At 33.1% G+C, this 27524-nt stretch overlaps 2 protein-coding genes across 3 annotated transcripts in view; one reads left to right on the top strand and one right to left on the bottom strand.

Moving 5' to 3' along the window:
• LOC129806099 (ER lumen protein-retaining receptor-like) overlaps window positions 1–5892 on the bottom strand; it is a 7030-nt gene extending 1138 nt beyond the window's left edge. The window contains exon 1 of the mRNA XM_055854451.1: window positions 5123–5892. Coding sequence (XP_055710426.1) covers window positions 5123–5771 — 649 coding nt within the window. The 5' untranslated portion in view covers window positions 5772–5892. The remainder of the gene's footprint in view (window positions 1–5122) is intronic.
• LOC129806097 (frizzled-4) overlaps window positions 1–27524 on the top strand; it is a 70886-nt gene that overhangs the window by 31024 nt on the left and 12338 nt on the right. For both annotated transcript variants that reach the window (XM_055854448.1, XM_055854447.1), the window contains one exon: window positions 16038–16234. In XM_055854448.1, the coding sequence (XP_055710423.1) occupies window positions 16038–16234 (197 nt within the window). The remainder of the gene's footprint in view (window positions 1–16037; window positions 16235–27524) is intronic.

The raw sequence follows: 27524 nt of genomic DNA, 5'->3' as shown, positions 1-27524 counted from the left end.
ATTGAGAACATAATTTTTAGTAGATGATATTTTTGATGAATCATTCTTTATATGTTTTTGAAACAATTTTTGATATAATGAACGTTGCTATGACCGCTCTTATCTGTCAATGTCAAATCTAATAGGCTGTTGCTGTCCTAGAGTTTGCGATTTTATTTTCTAATTTCCATTAAACATTTTGCGAGGAGAAATTGAATTAGAAAAGCGCAAATTCATCTCTGTGACAGTTAACATTAAAATGTCAAATTACTTGTGACAGGTTTAATCTGTCGGTGTCTAACTTTTTATTCAATGACTCGACAGAGTTTACACTCTGTTTTTTATTGCCATTAATAAAAAGCAATTCAAATAAAAATGATTTGAAAAATTATCTCTATTAAGATCTATTCCTAAATATGTATTTGATTTTGACAGCTGTTATCTGTAATTGTCAAATAGGACAATATAAATTCATATTTTTATTCACTTCACGATGAATTGTGATTTCATTGTGAAATTTCTTTCTACTAAATTTCTTTAACGTCAGTTTTCTCACAATGAGAACTAAATTTAGTTTGGTGTGATGTTCAAAAGAAGAAGAAGAGTGCGAAAAAGTAGGGTAGACATATGCAAAGCTTTAAAGAAAGAAAGGGATGTGAATTTCGATTAGGGTAGAGTAAGCCCTTTTCGCCACCTTAAGGTTTTGTACCCTTGTAATTCTTACAATTTTTGTCGAAATAAAAAGAAATTTTCTGTACAAGTGCTTTGAAGCATTGTCTCTCTAATGAACCAGGAGACTTTCCGGGAATTTTTGGGCATCTAGTTGAAAAAATACATTTCCTGCAACAATGCATGTTTCAGTACTTTTCGCCACTTTGTAAACACTTTTTCGCCACTGTGTAAGCACTTTTTCGCCACTTGTTTTTAATTGATTTTTAAGAAACAGCAGCTTTCCAAAACCCGCAAAAGTACATTGCACAGTACTTTTCTTATTTAACACGTATATTAGACAATTATTAGAGTATTTCGAATGATTTTTTACACATTTTTTGTTTGCGACAAAAATCAATTGACAATTACGTCTGTTTCAACTAAATTCCGCGAGGTGCGCCACTTGTAAAATGCTTAGAAAAATGAGTGGCGAAAAGTACTTACACAACTGAAAAAAGTAAGCCCTATTTCACCACATCCGTATTGCTTTATTTTTTTGGAAAACATTATTAAATAATGATATTAGAGCGAAGCTTAGTTAATAACGGATTGACTTTCAGTGAGAAAACATCGAATACTGTACTGAAAAAACATAAAATAATGCAAGACAATTTCTCTGAGCGTTGACAAGTTTATTAAGAACTCCATATTTTTTTGGTGACTGTTCACCTTGTCGACAATTTCTTCAATTAACTTGCAAATAATCTAATCGGTGGAGCACCAGTTATGGTTTTCTGATCCGTTGGACTAGAGGTTACGAAGTAATAGTCATTTCGTAGTTCTATGAGCTCATAATTCCCTGAAAAAGTGATTTTATTTGTAGGTGGCGAAAAAGTGCTTACTGGCGAAAAAGTACTGACTCTACCCTACATGAAATTTTCATGATCTGAAGGGTGTACCGGACTCATTTGAATCAAAATTCGGTTATTCTGTCAGATGGTAAGGTTTTATTTCTACCCCAATTGTTTGTTCTTTTTCTCTGCTTTTCGGTATTTGATATTTTTGAGGCCAAGAAAATATTGAACCATAAAATGGTCACATTTTACCACACACTCCCTGAAGACAAAATATGATGATCATCTCAAGATCACCAGACGGAATTCTCAGTATTTTTGAGGGGGATTGCAATAAAACTGGGAAAAAAATGGTTTAGTTGTCATAAAATGCCAAATAGGAGATGGGCAGAAATTGTGAGATCAACTGAAGATCAGTGATGGGGAAAAAGATTAAATTTCAATGTGATTTGTGCCGAGAGAAATCATGTGTCAGAAATAATTCTCATGCTTAAAATAATTCTTCGTAAATCATTGCTCTGAGCTGACCTTTACAGCGATTTTGACATGAGAGCTATAACAGAAGAATAAGAAATAAAAAAAAAACCAGGCTAAGAACTAGAGAGTTGATCAAACATGATCACTTGTGCCAGAAGATCATCTTCATTGCAACACGGAAAGAGCCAGAAGAGATTGACGAGGTGCGACTGGGGAAGCTTGTAAATTTGTCATGGAGAGTAATTGCTTTAAGAAGAAATCTCTCGACCTGTGTTGTCAACAATTTGCAATAATATATTTTCTCGTTGGCAGACAATTTCACTGATTTATCTCTCTTGGGGCTCGTTTAGCGATGGGCTGAAATTTTTGAGGTATTTTTCATTCCATGAGCCAGAGGTGCTTTGAGAATGTGGAAACAAACACCATGCTCTTGATGAATAGTTTCTGATCATAAGTCAGTTATTATTGGGGAGGATTATCCCTCTCTGTTGCTCCAACTGATTATCTTCTTGTTGCCTCCTCTTGAACTCATCTTTTTTTCTTCATTTTGATGAGTGGATTCATTAAGAATCAAGAGGTTATTGATTTTTACATCCATCTGACTCGTCTCTTTTTTTTCCTAATTTTTCGACTGTTCTTTTATCCGAGCCTCATAACCCTCATAATGTATTTCCCTAATCGATTTTCTCGTGATCCGGGAGATAATTAGGAGATATTCTTAATTAATGGAACGTTTTATATTCGTCACGAAATGTCAAGAACTCGAATCGGGCTCAAACTGTTTCAAAACATTTGTTGCAACTCCTTAGGTTCATGGAACCATCACTAGGGGCAGCATAAATTTACACGGAATAACATATTTTGTTAAATACAGGGAGTTCCGCTTTCAATGAATTTCTCGAGACCGAAAAAAGCCCGCGAATTCACTCCAGTGACACCTAAAAATTGCATACCAACTGGAGAGGTCTTTGGAATAAGTTACGGAAACTTCGTGATTATGCAAAACATTTTCGGCACTAGTAGTTCATACACTAAGAGAAATCCGAAAAAGTCAAAATAACATTCCGAAAAAGTTAATTTTACCCTGCAGTATTGATCCAAAATCGGTGTAAATATTACCCTTTTTAGGTATATCATGGGTTAAAGTTACCATTTTTCATGTTAATTTTATCCTTGAAAAGGTGTAAAATTAACATTAAAAAATGTTGATATATTTTTACACCTAAAAAGTGTTAAAGTTATGAGGAAAAAAAGTTAATCGCAGCCTCTTTTTAAATTTAAAGTGGTTTAAATTTAAAGTAGTAAATAATTTTTAAAGATTCATTTGAATGGATACAACAATACGGTAATAACTTGACGATCTGAGGAACCCTGCCGATTGCTGGTGCTCTTCCCTTACTCTAGAGATTATACAATGCAATTGATGTCCGGATGTTGATATCTCTCACCGTTTGACCTGTAGCCCAGTAGCAAAAATAGAAAAACCCATTGGATTGTGTGTAGGGGAAAGTACTCTCTCTTCGAACGTTCATGCCTTCGAATAATGTGAATTTTCTTTTACTTTTCCTAGCAGACTTACACATTTCTATTAAATATTAGTTAACTTACTATCAATTAGGGTAAGGGCTCATAATTTTGGACAGTCTTCTTATAAGCATCGATGTTCCAAGTTTGAAGTGCGATATTTTCAATACTAATTGACTTTTTTTGTTACTCTCTTTTCAGAAGGGTTGTTTAGAAACTTAGAAAGCTATTTATCGTCTTATTTTTACTAAAATTAGTTTTAATACGTTTAAAAATGAATTGATATGTAGAGGTGAATTTGGCTCTTATTTTGGACAACTTGTTTATTAATTTGGACAACTTGTCTGTAAATTTGGACAGCTAATCCGCCTCAACAGGATGCCCATTGTTCTTCATTTCATTAACCAATCTTACCAAGTCCTCTTCCTGTTCATGTAGGGGAAACGTAGAGTCACAAGAAGCCCGGAAACTTTCCATATCATTCATTAAAGTGAGTTAACTTCGGTACTCCAAGTGCGTGCGGATTCGCTCATTCCCTGGCCTTTCCGGGAACTTTTCAAGGCTTTTCTCGCTACATCTCTTTCGTAGAGATGATGCTCCTTTGTTTCTCCAGGCATTTGTCCAACCTAGTCATCACAAAAGCTAAAACTTCACGAAATTTCGTGAGAAAAACACTGGTCCAATATAAGAACCATCACCTCACTGGTAAATGTCTTAAAACATTTCCCATTTTTCACACGAAAAATCTAATTCGCAAGGCAAATCTCACTTCAGGTCAAATGTACAAATCACTACTAACGTGAATGAACACAATAATCAATGAATATTCAATAATATCACTCAAAAAAACCGAAGAAACATTGTTAGTACTTCATCACAGCTAAATAAGACTGAAGTAAACACGAAGTTCTGTCATATTTCTCGTAAGCAATTGCTCACACTGAATTTTCAACAAAGCAATTTCAACTCAAATCATATTCAAAATTTAACGTATTTAGTGTCAAAATCTTCCAAAAAGAACAAATATTTAGATAGAATTCATTATTCATCAAATATTGGAATAAAAATCCATCATTTTAATCAATTTATTTTTAGTGTCCAATGTTATCCTCAAAGTGTCCAAAATAAGAAACTGGACAAAATTATGAGCCTTTCCCCTATTGCTCATTCTTCGTGTTTGAGCAATAAAATAATATTAATTATCTGTTTGGTGCTCTAATTTTATCATCATCTACATACCGTGTTGCATTGTACGATGCGCAATAGCAATATAACACACTGATAGTGCTATAAATATTTGCATGAAATTGGTAAATAAATCCAATAGCAAATATCATCACAAAATGCAAGGCAATATCCTCTTAGTTATATACAGATGTGCAAATATGTTTAAACGGAGTGGAAAAACAACAAGTTTGACTGTAAAATATCCTATGGGAAATTAGGAAAACCACAGGAATTTGGTATAATTAAAATTAAATTATAATGTTAAGTGTTAAACTTGTTGTCCACTGACAGAGTTGTCAATTGTTAAATTTCCCGTTATTACGCCATTTTTATTTGAAAGTTTAAATGAAACCAAAATCTACGGTTAATTTGGATGAAGTTTTTGAAATGGAATAGGGATGATATCTTACTTCTGATTTTGTAGTAAACTAAAAATGCGCAGTAAATGACGGTTTGTACTACTCCTGCCGTGATTGAAATGAAATCGTGATGCCCTGCTTCAATGTAGCGATATATCCAGTTGAGGATATACAAAGCCCTGTAAGTTCCCATGGCGATTAAGTAGAAAGCCATCATGGGTTGAATTTCGCCTGACTTGATGATGAAGAACAATTGTGGTAGGATAGCCACAGCTTCCAGGTAAATGGAGAATGTCCATAAAATCTCCAGCGTTATGAAGTCATAGTTGAAGAGGAGCGCGAGGATGGTAGCTGGGATGAGGAGAAATTCAATCCGGAAGGTATCCAGTTTTCGACTATATGACTTCCGGAATATTACCATTAAAAGTACAATCGACAGAGATGCTAATATATAGAGTATCTTCATCACAGTGATGTACATGTTGATGTAAGTGGTGAAGAGATCCGAATATCTGGTCACGTATACAATGACGAAAAGTAGCTGGGACTTTCCGGAAATGCCAGCATATGATCGAGTTTTCAATATCATCACTAATAGCACTATTATCGCAAGCAAATGCAACATATCACCAGCTAATCTGAAGATATTCATATTCGTAAAACCCATACGAAAACTGAGAAAACTAAAATTTCCCGCCATGCCTGGAAATGTCCAGAAAACACACAAAAATACCACGACTACGTCTTTCTTTGAAAAGTAAAGCGCAAATGAGAGACGATTTGTGCTTGCAAAAACTTCGCTAACTCAGCCAAATAACCTTGATTTCATCATTATTCTCTATAGAATGGTTTATACACTTTTAGACTCTTCGGAAAGTGTAGAATTGACTGGAATATTTCTTTTTATGATTTGTTGAAAGAAGTAGAAATATTCCATTCGAAGATCCAGTAAGGGACTGATAATCTAGACAACCTTATCCCTATCTAAAAATACCGATTGCGAGTAAGGCATAGGGGAAACCGCGCTACCTTCGGACAATTTAATTTTTTCTCTATGTTCCTTATAGATTTCACCAATAGCATTTTTCTGAAGATATGAGACATTGCATTGGACTAGCTATTGAAATAATTATATTATAATGGGCTAAATTCATTTGTAAAACATTGAAAATAATTATTTGTGCGAAGCATAAATCGTCCGAAGGTAGCGCGCTTTCCCCTAGTTCCTTTATCTCCTTTAAAATACCTTACTTCAAAATAATATTGATCTTAAAATCACTTTTATAGGGTAAGTGTGTCAAATTTCGGCATAGTTGCATGCAAGCGTCAAAATCTCAAGTTTGAAATGTAATATTTTAAATACAAATTGATTTTTTTTTATTCTTTCTTTTGTAAGAGTGTTGCTTGGAACCTTGTTAAGAGTTTACCGTCTTTATTTACTCTAAAATCAATCTTAATACATTTTAAAATGAATAAAATATAGACATAGCTTTGGTGCCCTATTTCGGCCACCTTCTCATAATTCCTTGCCCTTCGGGAATTCTTCCAATATCTTTTTCACGTCATCTCGTTTGTCGAAGCTACATTTTTTGTTATTCTTTTGCATTGTATATTATCTAGAGTACGTAAAATCTAAAAGTTCATGGAAATTCGAGGAACAAAAAAGGTGGCCGAAATTGCAAGCTGGCCAGAATTTGGCACACTTACCCTAATGCTTATTTTATGAAGACTTAGGGGAAGGTGAATTACTAAAAAACTACTTTGTAGGGTCTATTTTTCAACCGATTTGGTTAAATTTTGATTTTTTGGAAAGGTCTTGAAATTTCCAATCCGACTGCATCGGTAATGAATCGGTTTCAGCCTTCGCACAGACTCTGTCTTCAGACATTTTATAATTTTTTCTTTTCCGGACGACTTAAGCTTCGAACAACTATTTTTTCTGATTTGACCAATGGCTTTTCCAGGATATTTGAGGCACTGGACTAGCTATTAAATTATAATATTATAATTAATCAAATTTATTAAAAATATCTTGAAAAAAATGAGTTGTTCGAAGCTTGAGTCGTTCGAAGGTAGCATGCTTTGCTTACCCCTATTCCCTTAACGAACCTGGCCTAATTTTTTCCGGAAATGTTTAACTTGAAACTAGCTATTCAAATATACTGCCATAGGTCAGATTCATTAAAGTAATATGGGAATAATATGAAGTATTCGAAGGCAGAACATGTCAGTTGGATCAGCATTTGTCGTAACTTTCTCAGCGCCTCATCAGCACTTCTTGTATAGTGTGTGTGTTTCCATGGTGTTAGAAGAAGTGCTGATGAGGCGCTGAGAAAGTTACGACAAATGCTGATCCAACTGACGATGTGTGAAGCCTGAAAGCCTTTCCCTGTTTAGTCATGTAGGGCATGGTTCGCACAGATTGAACCTTCAAACGATGTGAATTTTCCCTTTGTTTCCAAAGAGCTGACTTACCATTTTTCACCTCGTCTCATGAGCTTAATAATTATCTATCTTATTCTTATGGCTAAGGAATGACGAACTATCTGTTTGCAAACAAAGAGAAAATCTGCGTTGTTTGAATGTTCACTCTGTGCGAACCATTCCAACATTCCCCTATCTACCCTTATAGAGAATTTCGAAGCTCTGGAAATTTAATAGTTAAAGTTTAGCAAAAAAATAAATAACTTTGTCAAACGATTGAGGAAGTGTATCACTAGCGATAAGTGCTTGGTTCACCTTATGCACATGCGCAGAGCCAAGTATTTGATAATACACATAAGCAAGCTAAAACGATGTGTTGTATACAGTTCTAGAAATGATGGTATTTATTATCATAAAGTGGTAAAGCATCTCGTTTCTGCAGAGTAGAGGAAAGTACTCTCCCTTCGAACGTTCATGTCTTCGAATAATGTGAATTTCTTTTACCTTTCCTAAGAGATTTCCACATGATTGTCACATAATTATCAATAATTGATAATAAGCTAATTAATATTTAATAGAAATATTTAAGTCTCTTGGGAAAACTTAAAGAAAATTCACATTATTCGAAGGCATGAACGTTCAAAGGGAGAGTACTTTCCCCTACTTTTGATGCTAGGTCCTTCTTTATCGATTTTTTTTGTAACAGGACAATATGGTTGATCGCAATCCGACAAATCGTATTTAGAAATCTTATTATTATAAGACATGCCTCTTCTCTCTCCTTCAGATTTGAGATCTCTCTCCGGTTCAAGTTTTTTCCTGTACCGATTCGAAGGTATATCAAAGAGAACTTACCTAAAAACCCGTTGGAAGTTCGAAAGCTTAAGCCGATGTGTTTCACAAAACTGAATAAGTTCATGAAAAGACATTTATTTTAATAAAATTGCAATTTAAACATTATGCCATCCTGAAATACAGTGCCCGCTTCGTTATTTGGATGATTGGGAGATAATATGACAGATGTCTGCTTCGTAATCCGGATGGTTTTTTTGAATTTGTTCAACGTCTCGAAAATATAAGACAAGATTTTTTTTTGTAGAATAAGTATAAAAGTTTTAAAAAGATTAAAAAGACATAGGGGGAAGGCTCATAATTTTGTCCAGTTTCTTATTTTGGACACTTTGAGGATAAAATTGGACACTAAAATTAAATTGATTAAAATGATGGATTTTTATTCCAATATTTGATGAATAATGAAATCTATCTAAATATTTGTTCTTTTTGGAAGATTTTAACACTAAATCAATGTAAAGACAGCGGTGGCCGCTATTATCCAAATATAAATTACCGTAGAGCATGTATTTTTCAAGTTTGTTTTCAAGAAAGTAATTCAAAAATTCATTTAAAATGTCATTTGTTAGAAAAGCGGAGCAAAGGAAAAATTAAGGAGTCGGATGTAAGCCTATTCCGAAGCACCGCTTACCTTTAACCGTAATTTTTATACACTGCTGCCATTACCCTATCCTGTGCGATAGTTAAATATATTTTTAAAAAAAATACAGGGTAACTGTACCAAATTTCAGTATATTTGCATGCCAGCGCCAAAATATTAAGTTTAAAACGTGTTAATTTTAGAATTGTCATGATGAATAAAAATCGTTGCATTTCAAAAGGATTGTCGTCCGAATTTCTCTCTAATTCGGATAAAAATTTGGTCCCAAATGCCCGAATTTGAGAGAGTCCACCGGGTCTACTGTAATCTGATCATTATTTTCATTGTAATTATGTTAAGCCCCCTCTCAGTTTAAGTCGTAAGTGTGTTTAGGGCTTAACTTCTTCAAGATTTTCGGGAAATTTTGATTTAGGACTAGATACTGGAAACGAGTCATTAGGATTTGAAGACCTTCGGGATTTGAGCTAAACCCTGATAGTCTAAATCCGTTTAACAATCTCACCTACAACAAGCTAAGAGAGACTTAACACTGATTTTTAATTCAGAGCTTTCTGTAGCCATTTTTGATTCTCAACAATATTTTTATAATAAATTACAGAATTTATTAGTCACACTCAGAATCGTGTCTTGGAATTTTTTCCCCTTGTTTTTACAACTTCACGAGATCACCAATAAATTGGACGTAATGATCACCGGATTTTGGGGCTTTTAATGTTTCAGAAAAGTTTTCGACACAACGACAAAATTTCTATCAAATTTTAATAATTTCGAAATTAGCAGAAATTATCTTTTTAAAATAAACTTTGGATACTTAAGCTCAATTCTGAAGTTTCTTGGGTAGCACATTAAGTACTTATTAAGCATTTAATAAGTACTTAATAAGGACTTAATTTTAAGTAGTTGTGGAATAACTGTACTATACTATTTTGTTACCCGAATTATTTCGAAAATTTGAAAATTTCCCGAAACTTTCGGAAATATTCTTGTAGATTTCTGTATAATCAGGGTAGTGATCCACCTTTTGGCGGTATAATGTTTATTTGTGTGAGGTGTACTGAAAAGAAGAAACAGTGGAGCTGCTATAAAATTCAGATGGAAAAAAGCTGAAATTAATGAGTGTTTGGGAATTGTTGCGTTAACGTTGGCTGATTGTGTAAGATGCATCATCAATCATATCTCAATTTAAATTGAAAAATTCTCTTCAAAACGGAAAGGTGTAACTGACGGAGAGAGAGACGTATCTCGTGTGAAGAAAAAAGTTAATTATTAAAATCTCAAGATATTTCTCAGGATGATTGGGTGATAAACATAAAATGGTGTAGTTTATTGTACTTTGCAGTTGCTTTGGTCTTTAATTTGTTGGGTGACTTTTATTGTCATCTCTTTATCCTCCATTTATCGTGGTCTTTGCACCTCTTCCAAAAGCTCAACAATTCCCCCGGACCGTTTGTGTACATCGAATATGTTCAAATAATGTGACATTATTTCCAATTTACATTTCTCAATATTTATTTTTACCACACTAAATACACACATTCACACCTGTCCGTCCCTCTCACCTCATTTGCTGTGCCAACAATCTCTTTCCCCGATGTTATGTGTCTTCCAGAGGAGCATGTTCGTCGTCTGTTCTTGGCTTCTTGATGGGCCCCCAGTTAAAAATAAAATTCATAAATTTTTCACTCAAATTGACTGTTTATTTGCTTGTGGTCTCACTGTTAGTTTTTCGTCTGTGGTGTTTTTCTTTGGCGTTTTTTTTTTCTAACATCCATGTTCCTCCTTCAGCATTTTTTTTTTCATCAAACCTCCTCCTTGATATGTGTATTCATTGCTGGGTGTTAAGTAAATTTCTCTCAACATGACTCGCTTGATTTTCTTCAGTACGCCTCCCCAGAATTACCCAAAAAAGTGGATGGAGAGGAAAAATTACCCACAGCAAATAAATAAATATATTTAGAGGGAGTTTTTAAAATTTTTAAAATAACCAGAGATAGCAGAAAAGATAGATTTAAGATGATGAGATTGGCCTGATTGATCATTTGAAAATTGGAGTTGAATGAACAAGTTTTTTTAGGAGTTTACTGTTCTCAAATGCTTCTGTATTATCGACTATTCCTTGTGTTGGTTCTTTTCACGACTATTTGATGACATTAGAATGCAGTGGGGACTGGGGAAAACAAGCCGTGACAAGAACCAACACAAAGAATAATCGATAATGCAGAAGCACTTGAAAATGGTAACATATAATTTTTTAAACATTACTGTTCTCAAGTTCTTCTACATTATCGACTTTTCTTTGTGTTGTTTCTTATCACGAATGTTTTTCTAAGTTCTCGACGTGTTCTAAAATCACCAAACAGTCCAGACAAGGACCAATTACAGAGATAAGTTAAAATTGCAGAAGCACTTGAGAACAATAAAGTGCTAAAAAAAAGCATGATCATGTTCTATTTGATATACAGTGCTGTCTCCTCTATATGCACACTCTCTATATGCACAGCTTTTGTGTCGGTTGCATTCAAAATCAATTTGTTTACATTTTGACAAAGTAATAAAGAAAATTATTTTCTTGGTAACTAATTTTTCTTGTTTTTAATTTTCTTAATTTTATTTTCTCTGTCTCATATTATATTTAAAATAACACGGGAAATTCTAGAACAATAAAAAAATGATAATTTATTAAAAGAAAGAAAAAAACCGTTGGGAATATCAAAAAAAGTTGTGCATATTCAGAGAGAGAACTGCCAAAAAAGTACCCAAACTGTGCATATAGAGAGACAGCAATGTATCATATATTTTTTTTAAAACATGACTGTTCTCAAGTTCTTCTACATTATCGACTTGCCTTTGTATTACTTCCTGTCTTGACTGTTTTCCTCAGATTTGGTCGTGTTCTAAAACCACCAAATAGTCGTGACAAGAAATCAAACACTAAAAAAGTCGATAATGCAGAAGCACTTGAGAACAGTTAAGCGTTAAAAAAATGTTCATTTTCTATTAAATTGGCACCATAAAAAATCTCAAATATTTAATTTTTTATTATGCCTAATTTTTGACAGATGACGTTCTTAGGAAAATTTTAGGTTAATTTGTACAAATATATTTTCTTCAATTTCTGCAATTGCTTGTTGCTCAAAATTGCTAAAATTCTCTAAACAGGCTGATGTTTTGTAATATCCAGCCTGTAAAACTTGGCTGTAAAAGATTAAGTAAAAGAAACTTTTGCAAACAACCTAATCAATGATACCACGCTTTCAAATTTGGAATAAATCTTTACGGCCAAATTTTGTTGGCTAAATATTCTAAAGCTCCAGCCTAATGCCCTAGCACACTTATGACTTAAGCCTAGGCACGGCTTAAGGTAATTATAACCAAAATAATGATCAGATTGCATTTTCAATAGTTACTCACTAATTCGTCTCTCAGATTAAGCCTAGAAAAGACTTAGTTAATGAGAAATTGATGGGAATTTAGTCAAATCATTATTTTGATTATAATTACGTTAAGCCGCCTCTCGGCTTAAATCTTAATTCTTGTGCCATAGACACACTTACGACTTAAGCCGAGAGGCGACTTAGTGGAAAATTATGGAAATGTAGTTGAATCGTTATTTCGAATTACACTAAGCCGTCTCTCGGCTAATCCTCAGCTCTGTCGAGGCCCTTAAGTGTGTATAGGACATAAGTTTATTTAAGCTCTAAAGCGGTCTTTAGACTAGGAATTTGGGCCAGTTCCCATAATCCTCGAAATCTTAAACAGCAACCACTTTTATTGTCTTTTCACATTCTTATAGGCCATTTTCCTTTCATAATCCAAACCTAAGGCAAAATTGGACATAAGTAAACTTAAGCCTTACGGCTTAGCCTAAGATTTGAAGCCAGTATAACAGAGTAGAGGTGTAGTTCAATTTACGTAGGTTTTGAAATCGTAAATAACATCGTAATTTTTTGTTTTCAAATTCTTGCAAAATAAAAAATTAGAGAAGTTAAGCTAAACCCACAAAAACTTAGATTTTAAGAGCGTATAAGGCGAGTCTGTAATATGCCTTAACCCGAATTTAGATTTCAATTTAATGTTCTACAAAAAATAAAAGATGTTAAGGTAATTTCAAATAAATAATAGTAGAATATCAGGCATAAATACAGAATTTTCTTCGTAAGAACGTAAATTAGGAATCATATTTGGAGGATTGTGGACCTTGAAATTGAAATAGTTTAACCGAAAATCTTTAAGAAAAGGAGATGAAAAAGCGTCCCACCTTTGCGAAGTGCTCGAATTCACGAGAAAGAGCTACTAATTGAAGTACAGTGCTAAAAGGTGAGCTTGAGTGAATTATCTCAACTTTAGGCTCCTATAAAGTAAGGTTCAAGTAAAAACAGCATACCGTATTGAGGTTAATGATAGAACTTTGAAGTATAACTTTGAAATCTTAATATATCTATCCCAAAGTATTAGTATTATTCAAATAAGAATCACTTGGAATATTAAGCCAATCCATGGAATCCTAGCGCAATGGGCTTTGTAACTGAAGATTGAATGAATTCAGAGACCCTGGGATCTTAAGCTCAGTTATAAATTTTAGCTTTAATTGCCTTGAATTTAACCTTAATAGATTACTACATGAATCTGTTCCTGTACTATCGTATCTAATTATCGTTTCTTTATCTAAGAAACCATGCTCAGTATTCAGGAGCTTAGGTAAAAAGGGCAATTATTCGGGCTTTTGACCTAAAACGGTTTTCTGACTAGAGGCTTAACCCAGTTTATACAGATCTCAAAATCCTAAATAACTAAATAACAATCAATTTTATTAGTCTTCCTGGATGTAATTGATGGATCATTTATCCTTAATATTCAACTCTCAGTCAAAGTTCTTCAAAAAATCATGATTGATTGCAATTTAGAAAAATTAAGCTATATGGCCAAATCTTAAGTCTGACGCCCGTATAAGGCTTAGCATTAGGGCTCCATATTTTTACAAAAAAACATTGACTTAGGTTTGAATATATCTAATTTTGAATAACCAGTAAGTTTAGTTGTTATCTAGGATTTAAGGCTCTTCAGAAGTAGCCTTAACCCCCTGGTCTGAAATCCTCATTAACCCTTTAAAGACGAGAAAGTCAAAAATCGAGGATCAGAAAAAATCATTTTTTTCTAACTTTTTAGAGCAAAATACAACTTTAGAAGACCGTAGGAAACGTTTCATTTTTGGGTCACCGGTGACCCAATCGTCCTTAAAGGGTTAAGTTCAGGATCTCAGGACTGATTGCGTTAATGTTAATCAACAAAAAATATAGAGAACATTATTAAATAATGAAATGATTGATTGATTGGTTTACACTGGTAAAAATAAAAGGGTCAAATTGACCCTTTTCCAAAGGATGGATCATATTTGACTCTTTGAAAGGGTCACCAGGTACCCTTTGAAAGGGTCCCGGTTTTGACATCTATTTAATTCCGGAATAAACGGATAAAAAAACAATGAAAAAGTGATCTTTGGTGTTCGCTCAGATGAGAGAAATATGATATCAGTAATAAGTTTACAATAAAACGTGATTATTCGTGATAAATGAGCATACTAAATTTGAAGAGATACAAAAGTGAACCTTTCAAAGGGTCAAATACGATCCATCCTTTTGAAAAGGGTCAATTTGACCCTTTTATTTTTACCAGTGTAGAAATACTTAGTAGAAGATTTAAGAACCTAAATTTGTTTTAAAACAAATCGTAAATCGCAGCTACAAAAATCTAAACAAAGTGTTCTGGAACTTTAAGACTTTTAACTTTTAGCTAATCGTAGGAATTTTAGTTTTATTATTTCATATTGTAAAGCTCCTTTAAAGTACTTTAAATCTTAGACTTATGTCTAGGATTCCGACTACGGGATCCTTCAATTTCAAACTTATTATGATAAACCAGGTTCAGTATTTCTAATCTTTCAACTCAAGGGTCCTATACTTTTAAAACTAAGTTTATAACTAGTTCCCTAAAGTTTTCGAAAAGTTCGGAAATCATCCTACCAACCTTGAATTCAAGATCCTGGATTATAAAATTCGGAATACTTTAAAGTATTTCAGCTTGCATCATCACAAAATCTTGACAGAACTTTAGTTTTTTAATTTTTTTTTTAAAGTTATGCGAAAAGATTTAGTAAATTTGTTTTGGTAAATTGCAAAACAAAACAAATTTTGTATACAAAAACAGTTTTCCTGATTTTCAAAACAAACTCTGCGCCAAAAGAAGGAAAATGAGGAAAATGAAGCGAAGACAGGAAGATGTAAACCACAGAGAGGGGAGAATTTATTTATATTATTTTTTAATCGGGTGAAAAATGTGATTTGAAAATGATACGTGAAAGGAAGGGAAAAGCATGGTGTCGGATTTATTTACTTGAAGACAAGCGAGGGATGGAAAGTCAGTGTGAAAAGCAATAAAATAGTGAAGGAAACGAATTAAAATATCATTTGGATTTTATTCTTTACTCTATTTTTTTTCCTTTAATTTTATCAGCATTTGTGCCTTTTTTTCTGTGGTTTTTCCATAGAGGAAAAACATCATGAACGGCGTGAAAGCAATGTGTAAAATTACGTCTACACACAAATTTTCAAAATAAACAGACGAATGCGTGAAGATGTCGGAAAAAAATTTGGATTTGGAGTGTCTCAATAAAAATAGATTCAAGTCCAGTGCCTCTCATTATTCTTTTTTCATCCCATCTAGGAGTTTTCCAAAGACTTCTTTTTTTTGAAAATCTAGTTGAAAGATATTGTCAGTGGAGAGTAAGTAGATGATGGTAGAGTGGAGACCACCCTTGGGGAATTGCACAAATTCTAATCATTTTCACCTCAATTCTGAACCCCAATGGAGTTGGATTGATGTTCAGAATGTTTATTTCTAACAAATTTTCTCTGAGCCACGCGAGTTGAATGATTTTTCCACACACAAACCAATTAAGAGACATCAAACGAATTTTTTTCTTCACTGCTAATTTATTACAGAGTTGAGAATTTAAATAGTTCCCCCCTGAGAGAATGTTTATTTCATCCCAGAAAGAATGTTTAATGAATGCCTTCAAATTCCTTTCGTCAGGTGGGCAATTCTCTGCTTTTACTGGCATTTGGCGGTCCGGAGGACTCGCATGGAGAACCTCACTGAGCGTCCTGGACAGCCAAAGTTCCGAACTGATTCCTACTCATCTCTCACTCAACTCACAGCTTGGGGTGTTCCTGCTCTTCAAACTGTGGCAGTTCTTGTGTCGAGATTCGTGGATGCCGATGAATTGCTGGGTAAGTGGAAGAAATTATCACCTTGAGTTGAAGAAATTCTAGATGAAACACAGTGCGATCATTGATTGATTAAAAATGGAAAAGTCATCAAAGAAATAGCCAAGGGATTATTTTTGAATTTGAGGTTATATCATTCCTAACCTCAAACAAATTCCGCGTAGAAATTTTAGATGAAAACACTATGATCATTGATTGATTAATGGCAAAAGAGTCCTGAGAGAAATATCCAAGAGAAAATTTTCGAATTTTAGGTTATACTATGACTAACTTCAAACAAATTACAGAAAAAAAACTCTAAAATGGAAAATATACTTATCTTTGATTTATTACTGATGCAAAAGTCCCGAAAGACACACTCAAGAGAAGTTTTACGAATTGGAAAAAAATGTTCATATCTAATTATTTAAAAACCTCTCCTTATGACATTTTCTCAAAAGAGGTTATGTTATTTTTAGGTTTGAAAGAATCGTTAGGAAAATTAAAATCAATGAGTTAACGTCAGTTGCACCTCAAGTGAAATATGGTGATCAAAATTACCCGAAAAATAATTTTTCTAGAGGATATACAAAACATAACCTCCCTTTCAAATACAATAATTATACAGATATGATATTTGTACGTACAGTGCCCGTCATGTTATTCGGATGATTAAAGATAATATGACAAATGTCAGATTCGTTATCCGGATGGATGTTTTGAATTTGTTCAACGTCTCGAAAATATAATACAAGTTTTTTTTGTAGAATTAAAATAAAAGTTTTAATGAAGAATAAAAAGATATAATTAGAGAATTCTAAGCTATTATTCTTCATTTATTAAACAAAAATATAACGGGATAATTCATTTTCATTGCTGAACACACATGCTTACATAACCTCAAAATTATTTTAAATGTAACTCGTCCGGATTACACCGATCCGGCCGGATTAGAGAACGGGCACTGTATTAGTTTTTATTTTATTTAAATGGTCCAAAAAAGCATTAAAAACTTTTAGAACTTTTTTTTTTAGAGTTAGAATTTAAGTTTTTTTATTTGCAACACTGGGTGTTTTATAAAAGAAATTGTCTGAATTCTGAGACCAAGTACAGGATCAAATTTCAAGCTATTAAATTTTTAAGGCCAATACTTCTCAGTTATTTCATTCCTAAAGAAAAGATCGAAGATTTTCGAAGAAAACTTTTGAAGATCGGTTTCGAAATCCAAACAAAATACATTTAAACTTCTTGTTTCATGCGCTGACTAAAAAAAAATACTTCCTGTTCGAATTTCGAAGTGACTTTAGTGTCAGTCTTCACTTATAATTCCCCTATAAATTCAAATTTTCTCAATATTGTGAGAAAATTTAGTTTGAAAATTCGAAATTGAGTTCGAATTCGGACATCAATGATATTTTGTACAGGATCTATTTCCAAATGTGAATATGGGAAGAGTCTGGAGCAATCTTAGCTTAATCAATTTAGATCATTTTTGACAAAAAAAAGTTTTCTACGGAATTCGCTGTAGGGTCTTTTTTAGACAATTTCTATATATTCGGTATTCTATATATCCTTTATTAAGAAAAAATTGAGCCTTAAACTCTTAAATTCCTTCGAACAATATGAAGAATCAAAGAAAAATTGGAATTAGAATTATAGATCTTAGAATATTCGCAGTTTGTGTCTTATAGAGATCAAGATTCCAAGATAATTGGCCAATTTTACGTCTTGAAGCTTTCTCGATGGTTTCAGAATTTAGGCCAATTCAAATACAAAAACTAAAGAAAACAATCATTTAGATTTGGAAAATGTTTAATTCTTTATAGTTTTTTTGGAGGTTTTGTTCGCATAACCTCACATTTCAAAATAAATTCACAACTGTGTGGGGAAAAATTAATCCTATAGGGTAATTCTGCAACTCTTTAGCACCGCATGACGAATTGCGTTCAAATCTCAGGGGAACTTTTTCGAAAATGTGATTCTGTTGCCATGACATTGTCAGAAGTCACATTATTGAGATTTCTGGCAATCTTAATGACAATGAATTAAACATATCAACCAAGACGGACGTTATTTCCAAAATATCATTTAGTAAAGAGATTACATTAGAAAAAAATCAATGGATTTCAGTTTTGAACTGATTTGATATGAGAAAAAGATAGATGGGTATTGTCAGGTTTCGGACTCACGAGTGACAATGCCAAAATTCAATTTCAATTCAATTCAATTTTACCACAACCAAAACCAAAACTCAACCAACTCAAAACCATTAGAGAATTCTGCTACTCTCTACTAGAGAATTCTGCTCTCTGTTTATAAATGATTTTCGAATTTCATTCGATCTTCGAATAAATTTCGAAAGACATTTCGAAAGTAATCTCCAGTAAAATAAAAACATTGAGAGGAGATAATCTTCAGAATCCTTAACGATCAATATATTTGCTCTTCGAACAATTTAAATCTTTTATCTTTAATCTATAATCCTAAAAGCATTCTTATCTCAGCTCTGATCCCAAAGTTCTTTTTGGCTTTTCCTCTGCCGCGCTTTGGGAATACTTCCATGTGTCTGATAAAGATTCTCGTTACATTTTGCTCACTTCCGAGACATGAGATTATTTATGATTTATCTCGTCTTTCGAGGCTTCTTTTAATGTTTTACCGACAATTGTTGGTAACAAGAAAAGAAAGTGTGAGGAGTGTTTATATTTTGATTAGATGCGGGAAGATGTGGAGAAAAAGATGAGGTTTTTATACCGAGATTGGAGAATATGACGAAGAAAAAAAAAACACTTTGTTAAATACACCTTTTCAGGAGTGAGGACAAATGATTAAACATTGGTTAAATGAGTGTTGAAGAAAAAAAATGAATTAGAGATTATCACAAATTCACTTGTATTTATTCTCCTTCTCCGGTGTCTTTTGAATTCTTTTCGGTTTCTAGATTTTTTCTTTACCATCATCTGTTTACGCACAAAAAGAAGATTTTTGAAGGTAGCTAAAGAAAAAAAAGAGAGTCTTTGGAGTTTTGTACCTCGCGGCTACTTTAGATTTTTGTTTGAAAGTAAATTCTTCTTTTCAGTTGCTCATAATTCTCTTTGTCGTTTGTAAAGTTTTCTCACCTCTTTAGTGCTCCTCTTTTCGGCTACTTGTTGGTGTGATTCTGGGGTGAAAAAGAGAAGAGATTATTGCACTATATATTCTTTTTTTCCATCCTAAGAAACACAATAGATGTCTTTCCTTTTGCCTTTGCAAAGGACTTTTCCAAGGGGTTACTCATTCTTCATTGATAAGGATATCGAGTTTCTTAGGTTTCGCTATTTTTAAAATAAGTGCTAGAAATTAATTTTTAAACTTATGAAGAAAAAGATTTCTTAGATTTGAAAATTAACCACATTAAACTTTAATTTTTTCTAAAATAAAGCCTTTAAAATATTAGTGAAAAGTACTGAGCCGTTTTAAGCTTTATTTTGAAAATGAAATTAACACTAAACCTACCGACTGTTTTTAATCGTTTTTCGGTCAAATGACAAACCACGGTAAAATAGGATAAAATCTTGGAAAATAGCAAAAAATTAAAATTTAAAGACTGAAAAATATATTGCATAGGTATATTTTAAAAAATTCATAAAGTTTGATAGTGTCATTGTACCGTTTAATTTAATTTATTTAAAAAATCCACAACAAATAGGTTACAACTCTCTTACAATCGCGTGGCAAGAAAAAAAGATTTTAAAAAGAAAAAGAAAAATAACACAGAAAAAAGGAAAAAGGAACGAAAATAATAAATAATAGGAAAAAGAGAAAAAAGAAAGCAATTGTACCGTTTAAATATGTGTTAATTTTAATCCGGTCAATTTGACCGGGTCTTGGTAGGTTTAGTGTTAACATAGTTAGGATTATCCGATTTATATCAAATGTACGCAATTTTGTTTGATAACTTTCGTTCATTTTTCCGGAAATTTTGTAATTTCATGATTGCATAAGTTCTCGTACCTACTATACCGGTAGAAAACTTGACTAGCTCATTTTCACAAGCTTCTTTTGAGGACAGTTTTGTACGCTTGGTGCCAGGTCTGACTGAACTATACAGCGGGTACGATAGAACCGTCCATACAAGTTCTTGGAGCTTCTGGATCGTCATTGAAGACGTATACAGCCTAGCGTTGTCTTAATGGAACACAACACCCTTTCTATTGTCAAATTCTGGGAGCTTCTGGTCGATCTTATGCTTCAATCTGGTCAGTTATTGACAATACAAATCAGATTTGAACGTTTGGCCATTGATTGGATACACAGTAAACCCGTCTTGGCCGTTAATTTAGGCTTGACAATCATTTACGCCGATTCATCACCCTTGGACCACGATTTTTCCCAACTTTTGTTCTCGCATGTGACCCATTTTTCATCACCAGTCACCATCCGTTTCAAAAATGGGTTGATTTCGTTGCGTTTCAGCAAAGAACCGCAGATATCAATACGGTGCGCAATAGGTTCTTTTGTGACAATTCGTGTGACACCAATGTAGTACCCTAGGATACAATTTACCAGAACAACCGGAGAGTCTTCCTTGTCCTCGCGAGATCAAGGTTCAGCATCCCGTTCTAATCCTCTCAGCCATCTGACCTCTTCCCGAATGGCGGCCCGACTGACTCTCTGAGGTCTTAGGCTTTCTCACAGTTACTGCCGATACGCGCGACCTCTCAAGTCCGTACACAGTAGAAACGTCCGGTTGAACCGCTGTCCGTTAAATACTATACTAATGCATCCAGCTTCTTGCTGAGACCTGTTCTTAAGCAAATGGTTTCAAAATGTGTCCTGATCCTGTGCAGTAATTCTCTAACTCTGTGAAAGCTTCACTAGTGAACGATTCACTAGTGAAACTAGTCTGTCAGGTCTGCTGGAAAAGTTATTCTGTAACTTTGCATGAAGCAGAAAGGGTTCATAAAATTTAAGATTCTCATCAATATTTCAACTAAGCAACTAGAAAGGATGTAGTGTAGTTAATTAAGCTGAAGATGGAAAGATTTTTAACTGACTGCATCAAGTAATAGCATCATCTTCACCGAAAAATTAACAAAAATTGTCACGTGACCCGATGAGATTTATATATTAAGAGATATTGTCTCACTAGAGACATTTAGTGGAAAGGCCTCAGAACTTTTTACTTCACCTTACTTTATACGAAAATAACAATTTTAAGAAGTTTTTGCCTTACTCCTTACGAACATTTTTAAAAAAAAAGTTTTTTGCAACATTTTCCTGAACGCACAAAATTCCTTTTGTTTCTCAGCTTTTTGCTGTACCTTTTGAAAGTTTATCCACTTCCTTAAAGCTTTTCTCAGTAAAAATAACTTAAAGAAGTTCTGGCGGAACCTATATCTTAGGTTAGTCAGAAAAATTATAAGTTTAACGAAAATTGTCTTGGATTGATCAGTAAATTTTGTAGGATTCCCGTGCTTGAAGCTAAATTTACGCTTCACTGGCTTCTTGAAGTTTCCCTTAGGTTCTTAAGTGAGTCTCTTCTGGTTTCTCTCAAGCCATTTGTAATCTCGTTATATTTATTTTGTCTTTCTGCGATTTTTTAGGTGTTTGTTGAATTTTGCAAAACATTTTGGGAAAACTTTCTTAATTTCCTCAGCTAGTTTCTTGTGTTTCTGAGGTTTCGAAGACCATTTTCTGGTTTTCTTTATAAATTCTTCATTTTTTAAAGGTTTCCCGAAACACTTCTTCAATGGTTCGTCAGCGGTTTCACGCAATGAGTTACCCCTTGGATGTTTTCTACCCATAGAAAACCTATCCAGGTTTTAGAGCAATTGAGAACAATAAATTGCTAGTCGTAAAATAGGTATAAATTTATGAATTAAAAAATGTCAATATGCTGCAAGAAATGCTTTTTATGCAAATTCAAAAGCAATATACTGCCTTGTTCTTGCGCCTTGCAAAATGGGGTTAAGTTTCAATAAATGAATAATTTTTTTTTCTTCTCAATAATCCTCCATTGGGTTCTTAAGTGTTTGAACGTGTTTTTTAGTGCTCTGTAAAGTCTCAACTGAAGCATGTTTTTTAATGAGAATTTCCAATTAAGTGAAACTCAAATGTCTGAACTTGTGGTAAAATTGCTCAGAGCATCAAAGAATTGCATTGATAATTGCATGAGGAGTGTTTTCGTATTTTTTTACGACAATTTCCATACAAACATTGCTGCAATTCTGACAATTTTCTCCTCTTGTTCTTCCTCTCCTTTCTGGCGCATTGTGATCTTGAAGAAATTTTGCAATTCATAGTATGGATCATTTGCAAGTAATCTTTTGAGTGCAGGAAAATCTTAATTATCACATGAAACCATGAAAATCTTAATTAGTTCATGGAAAGAAGATGGTATGGAATGCACAAATAGAGTGTGTGGCATTTTAAGTAGTGCTAAAAGGAAATTCTTTTGATTGATAGTTTGGGCTAAATAAAATAAAAATTTTTATCTAGTATTAGAAAAAGCAGGGGGGTGACATTAGCTCTGAAAAATGAGACCAGTTTTAGTGTAAATTTTTACCTGTTTTCGTACAGATTTCGCGAGATATCTCCGAAACTACGTAGGTTGCCAATTTGGGGTTTTCGGTTGCCTATTCCATATTGAATTGGCTTTTATTTTGTATTTGTATTTTTGGCTAATTCATTTCACAATAACAGAAAATACCGAATAAACTATAAAGTTTTTTCGGCACGCTAGAAACATTAGGGGAAAACATAGGAAACGTCATGCCCCTGAGAAAAAGCTTATTGTTCTTGCAAAAATAATTTTCTACATTTTCTACGGTTAAAATGTAGAATTCTATGTTCTACCAGAGCGCCATCTTGAGGAAGACGGACCTGAGTTCTAGTGACATTGACAGTTAAATTTTTATATTCGAATTATTTCAGGCTTTGTTATTTAAAAAAAAGTTTTTCGCGTCTAAAGCACGTCTACACTGTGAGAGAAGATCTTTAAATAAGTGAGGGTAAAAATGAGTGTTAAAACAACTCCACCCGGAGTTGTACTTGATAATACACTAAATTCCTACATTTAGTGTTGAATCAAAGTTCATTTTCTTTAAATGAGTGTTGTGACAAGTCGCACTAAGGCTTGGCTTAACTCCTTTCATGCTTTAGAATGAGTGTTGTTGGTACAAGCCTTATATTTTTCTAAAATTAGATTAACGTCAACACTCAAATAAGTACTCAACGAGCGTTCTACAAACACTCGCGAGTATTGCATGAACACTCGAGCTCGTGAGTGACCACTCGTGGGTGTTTTATGAACACTAAACATGGTAAATATTTTTTTTTATTTTTCAATTTATATTGATGTAGAAAAAAAGAATTTTAAACTATCCTCTTCATTAAATTCAAGTAAATTACATAGTTTCAAAAAATTAAATAAAATAATAAAGAAAATTTCAGGAAAACACAATTTCCATGACAAAGCTTTTATTTACACTCAGTAAGTGTTGAACCGAGCCTCAAACAGCTTCACATTTACTGTTAAAAATGAAAACGTTACCGATGATTCTTTGAAAGGGTCACTGCTTTGACACCTATTTAACTCTGGAATAAACGAATAAAAACAATGAAAAAGTCATCTTTTGTGTTCGCTCAGTTGTGAGAAATATGATAGGTGTAATAAATTTACGATAAAACATAATCTATCGTGATAAATGTGCATACAAAATTTCAAAAGATTCAAGCGAACCTTTCGAAGGATCAAATATGATCCATTTTTGTAGAAAAGGGTCAATTTGACCCTTTTATTTTTACTAGTATTCAATAAGGCTGGAATTTAACCTAATGAGATTTGGAACTAACCTTAAGCGTAACACCAATCCTCAAATGAGTGTAGGATTTTAATTCTGATAACACTCATTTCGTGCCCCCAGGGGAATTCAGTAACGATAAGACATTGTCATATGACAAATTTCGGCGGTAAATTTAGGAACAGGACAATACGGTAGACCAGTAAACATCAAATCGCAATTGCAACACTGAGAGAAATCCGAAAAAGTTAAAATAACATTCCGGAAATGTTAATTTTACCTTTCAGTATTGTTCCAAAATCGGTGTAAATATTACCCTTTTTAGGTTATTAGGGGTTAAAGTTACCCTTTTTCATGTTGATTTTACCCTTAAAAAGGTGTAAAATTAACATTAAAAAATGTTGATATATTTTTACACCTAAAAAGTGTTAAAGTTATGAGGAAAAAAAGTTAATCGCACCCTCTTTTTTTCTCAGTGAAGGAGCTCTGTAAAGCTCTCGGTAATTATTATGAATTGCATTTTCGAATATTTTTCCCGAATTTAACACATGAAAATTCTAAATTTGTCATATGACATTGTCAGACGGTTACAGAATTCCTCTTCTGGTAATATTTTTTACCCTTCTTTCAGTGTATTGCTTAGAGGTGACTAGCACTGACAAGCAGTTCCTCCGCGTGAGGGAACTGTTTTCTCCCGCAAGTGGCGCTGTCAACTGTTCTCAATTTTGCATTCTTAAACTTTTAGCCAGTATTGAAACATTTCTCACTGTTTTCAATCAGGAAAACGCATTGTATTGGGCTCTTTAACTTTTTTTGGGGTAAAATTTGGGTTAAAAATACAAACTACTCAATCAATGACACGCTGTCACTCCTTGTCAACAAATATTCCCCCTCAGCATTTCTCTTGGATGAATAGATATCAATTTCATTTAACAAATCAGTAAAACATGAATGAAGTCTTTGTACTTAACATCCTGGCCTATTTTTATTTATTTATTATATTTTTCTTTCACTTCCCATTATCGTAAATTTCTTTTTATTTGAAAATACCTCCTCGTGAGATTTCAATCTGAAAAAAAAACTTTAAAGCAAAATGCCATAGTGTCAAATTGCACCCAGAAATCCCATAGGAAAGAGCTCTAAGAAAAAATAGGTGTAACTTGAGACTTTTCTATCATTTCATATCAAACCATAAATAACGCTAATAAATTCAATTTAGTGGTAGTGGAGTTGTTGGGAAGGTGTCCCTTTGATGTTGCCGCTTCTTTGCCAAAATAACCACTCAAATTTGTCCACAAACTCATCAAAACAAATCATTTGAGTGATTAAAAATTTAAATAAATACTAACGTTTAATGTGCTTGCCAATAAATCCAACGGACAAATAACACGATTTCCCCGAAACTCTCAAAATTTACCTTTTTTTCTTGGCAGCTTTTTTTTCAGAAGTCAGCCAATATCGCACTTTTTTTTTGATACACCTCACCCAATAGTATTAATCGCCTCTTTTGACGATAACTCGTCAATCACTCAAGTAGGTGACAATGCCATTGATACCAATCGCTGTTTTTTTTTCTTCATTTTTTTTTTGAAAAATAAATAACGCAAAAATTGAAGAGAAATTCCAATGAAAGAGTAATGAAAAATCAATTGAATTATTGATTGAGAATGTCAAGAAAGTAAGATTAGATTTTAACGTGTTGGGAACATATTGAAAGTTCTTTGGCCGAAAATTAACTTTGAATGAAAAAAAGAATCGTGTTTTGGTGGAAGAGAATGTTGGCAATTATTGCATTTGATAACGTTATCTTGTGATTGCCGAAGGAACTTCCACTTGAAAAATACAAAAGAAAACAAATAAAACCTCAATTTCTTCATCAGTGCGACCTTCAGCACTGAGAGAAATAATTGCAGAAAATTCGCTAAATTGTGAATTTTCTTTGAGAAGAGGTTATGTAAGAAAAATAAAATTTACTGAAACAGTGATTTTGAATGTGGAATTAGTGCACAGTTAATTGTAAAACGAAATAGAATTAATCACAAAATGGGGTAAAACTAAACACTAATGGGGTAAAATTTATCACAAAACGTTTTTAAATCAATCACAAATTGGGGTAGAATCAATGATAAAATGGGATAAAATCAAACACTGAATGAGGTAGAATTAACCGCAAAATGGGTAAAAACAATCACTAAATGGGGTAGAAACGACCAGAAAATTGTATATCCTTGATCACAGAACGAATTGGAATCAGTAAGCAAATTGGATAAAGACAAACGGGTCTCGGTCAAAAGCCCGAAAGCCTAAATTCCGACTAAACTTTCTGTGTCTTGAGAAATTTTTCTACACATTATTCTCTCCATATAATTTCATCCTTTGCAGGATTTTGAACATTCGGATTTTTGGCTGCTTCCGAGTCAAACACGAAATGGGATAGAATTTACAACAAAGTAGAATAATATCAACCACTGAATGGGGTTAAAATTTACCACAAAATGGATAGATAAACAATCACTAAAAAAAATCACTAAAGAATTGATCAGAATCATAATCAACGGAACATGGTCGAAAACAAAATAGAATTAATCTAAAAAGTTTTACTAAATCCGAACATTATTTAATTCAGTCAGAACATGTGGTAGCCCTTTGAATTATACAAATATGCTTACACTGAGAGTGAGAGAAATCCAAAAAAGTTAGAATAACATTCCGGAAATGTTAATTTTACCCTGCATTATCGATCCGAAATCTGTGTAAATATTATGCTTTTTAGGTTATTAGGGGTTAAAGTTACCCTTTTTCATGTTAATTTTATTCTTAAAAAGGTGTAAAATTAACATTAAAAAATGTTGATATATTTTTACACCTAAAAAGTGTTAAATTTACGAGGAAAAAAGTTAATCGCTCTTCCTTTTTTTCTCAGTGTAGAAGTTTTAAATATATCATATTTAGAAATTTTTGAATAAACTCATTTAAAAATTAAAATAAAAAAATAAATTTAAAAAAGGATAAGTTTTAAATTTCAAAAATATGAAATTTTGGTATAAAGTATTTCTTTTCTTAGTTTAGGTAACCTTTTTCTTGACCAATTAATTTATAACTATATATCTTTTCTTCTGTCGATTTTTTTGGGTTGGTTTTTTTGCTTTTGGCGCGCGCCAATAAAGTGTTTGATAAGAGAAGGGTAATAAATTAGGTGATCTTGTGGTAGCAACAGCGAAAGATTAGGTCGTGAAGCAGCACTTTTAATAAAATATTCAATTTTTAATCGAAAAGCTTGCCTTCGTTTACCTCAAATTGCTGGCTCAATGGAGGAATCCTTTGGGCAAATTGATAAACTTATCTCCGAAGTGTTTCCTCTTTTTGCATTCTTCTTCGAATTTCATGTGAAATATCATGCATAATTCCGAGATTGAGCAATTAATAATGCGATGATAAAAGAATAGAAGATAATTATGTGAGAGGCATCTAAAATGAGGTGCATTTGCAACATTCTTCGCAATGATTCAGAGAGAATCTGATTTATTAGA

The sequence above is a fragment of the Phlebotomus papatasi genome, chromosome 3 (genome assembly GCF_024763615.1).
Source record: "Phlebotomus papatasi isolate M1 chromosome 3, Ppap_2.1, whole genome shotgun sequence".
NCBI lineage: Eukaryota > Metazoa > Arthropoda > Insecta > Diptera > Psychodidae > Phlebotomus > Phlebotomus papatasi.
Note: the sequence above shows the minus strand (reverse complement) of the source record. Positions and strands in the feature narration are given on the sequence as shown.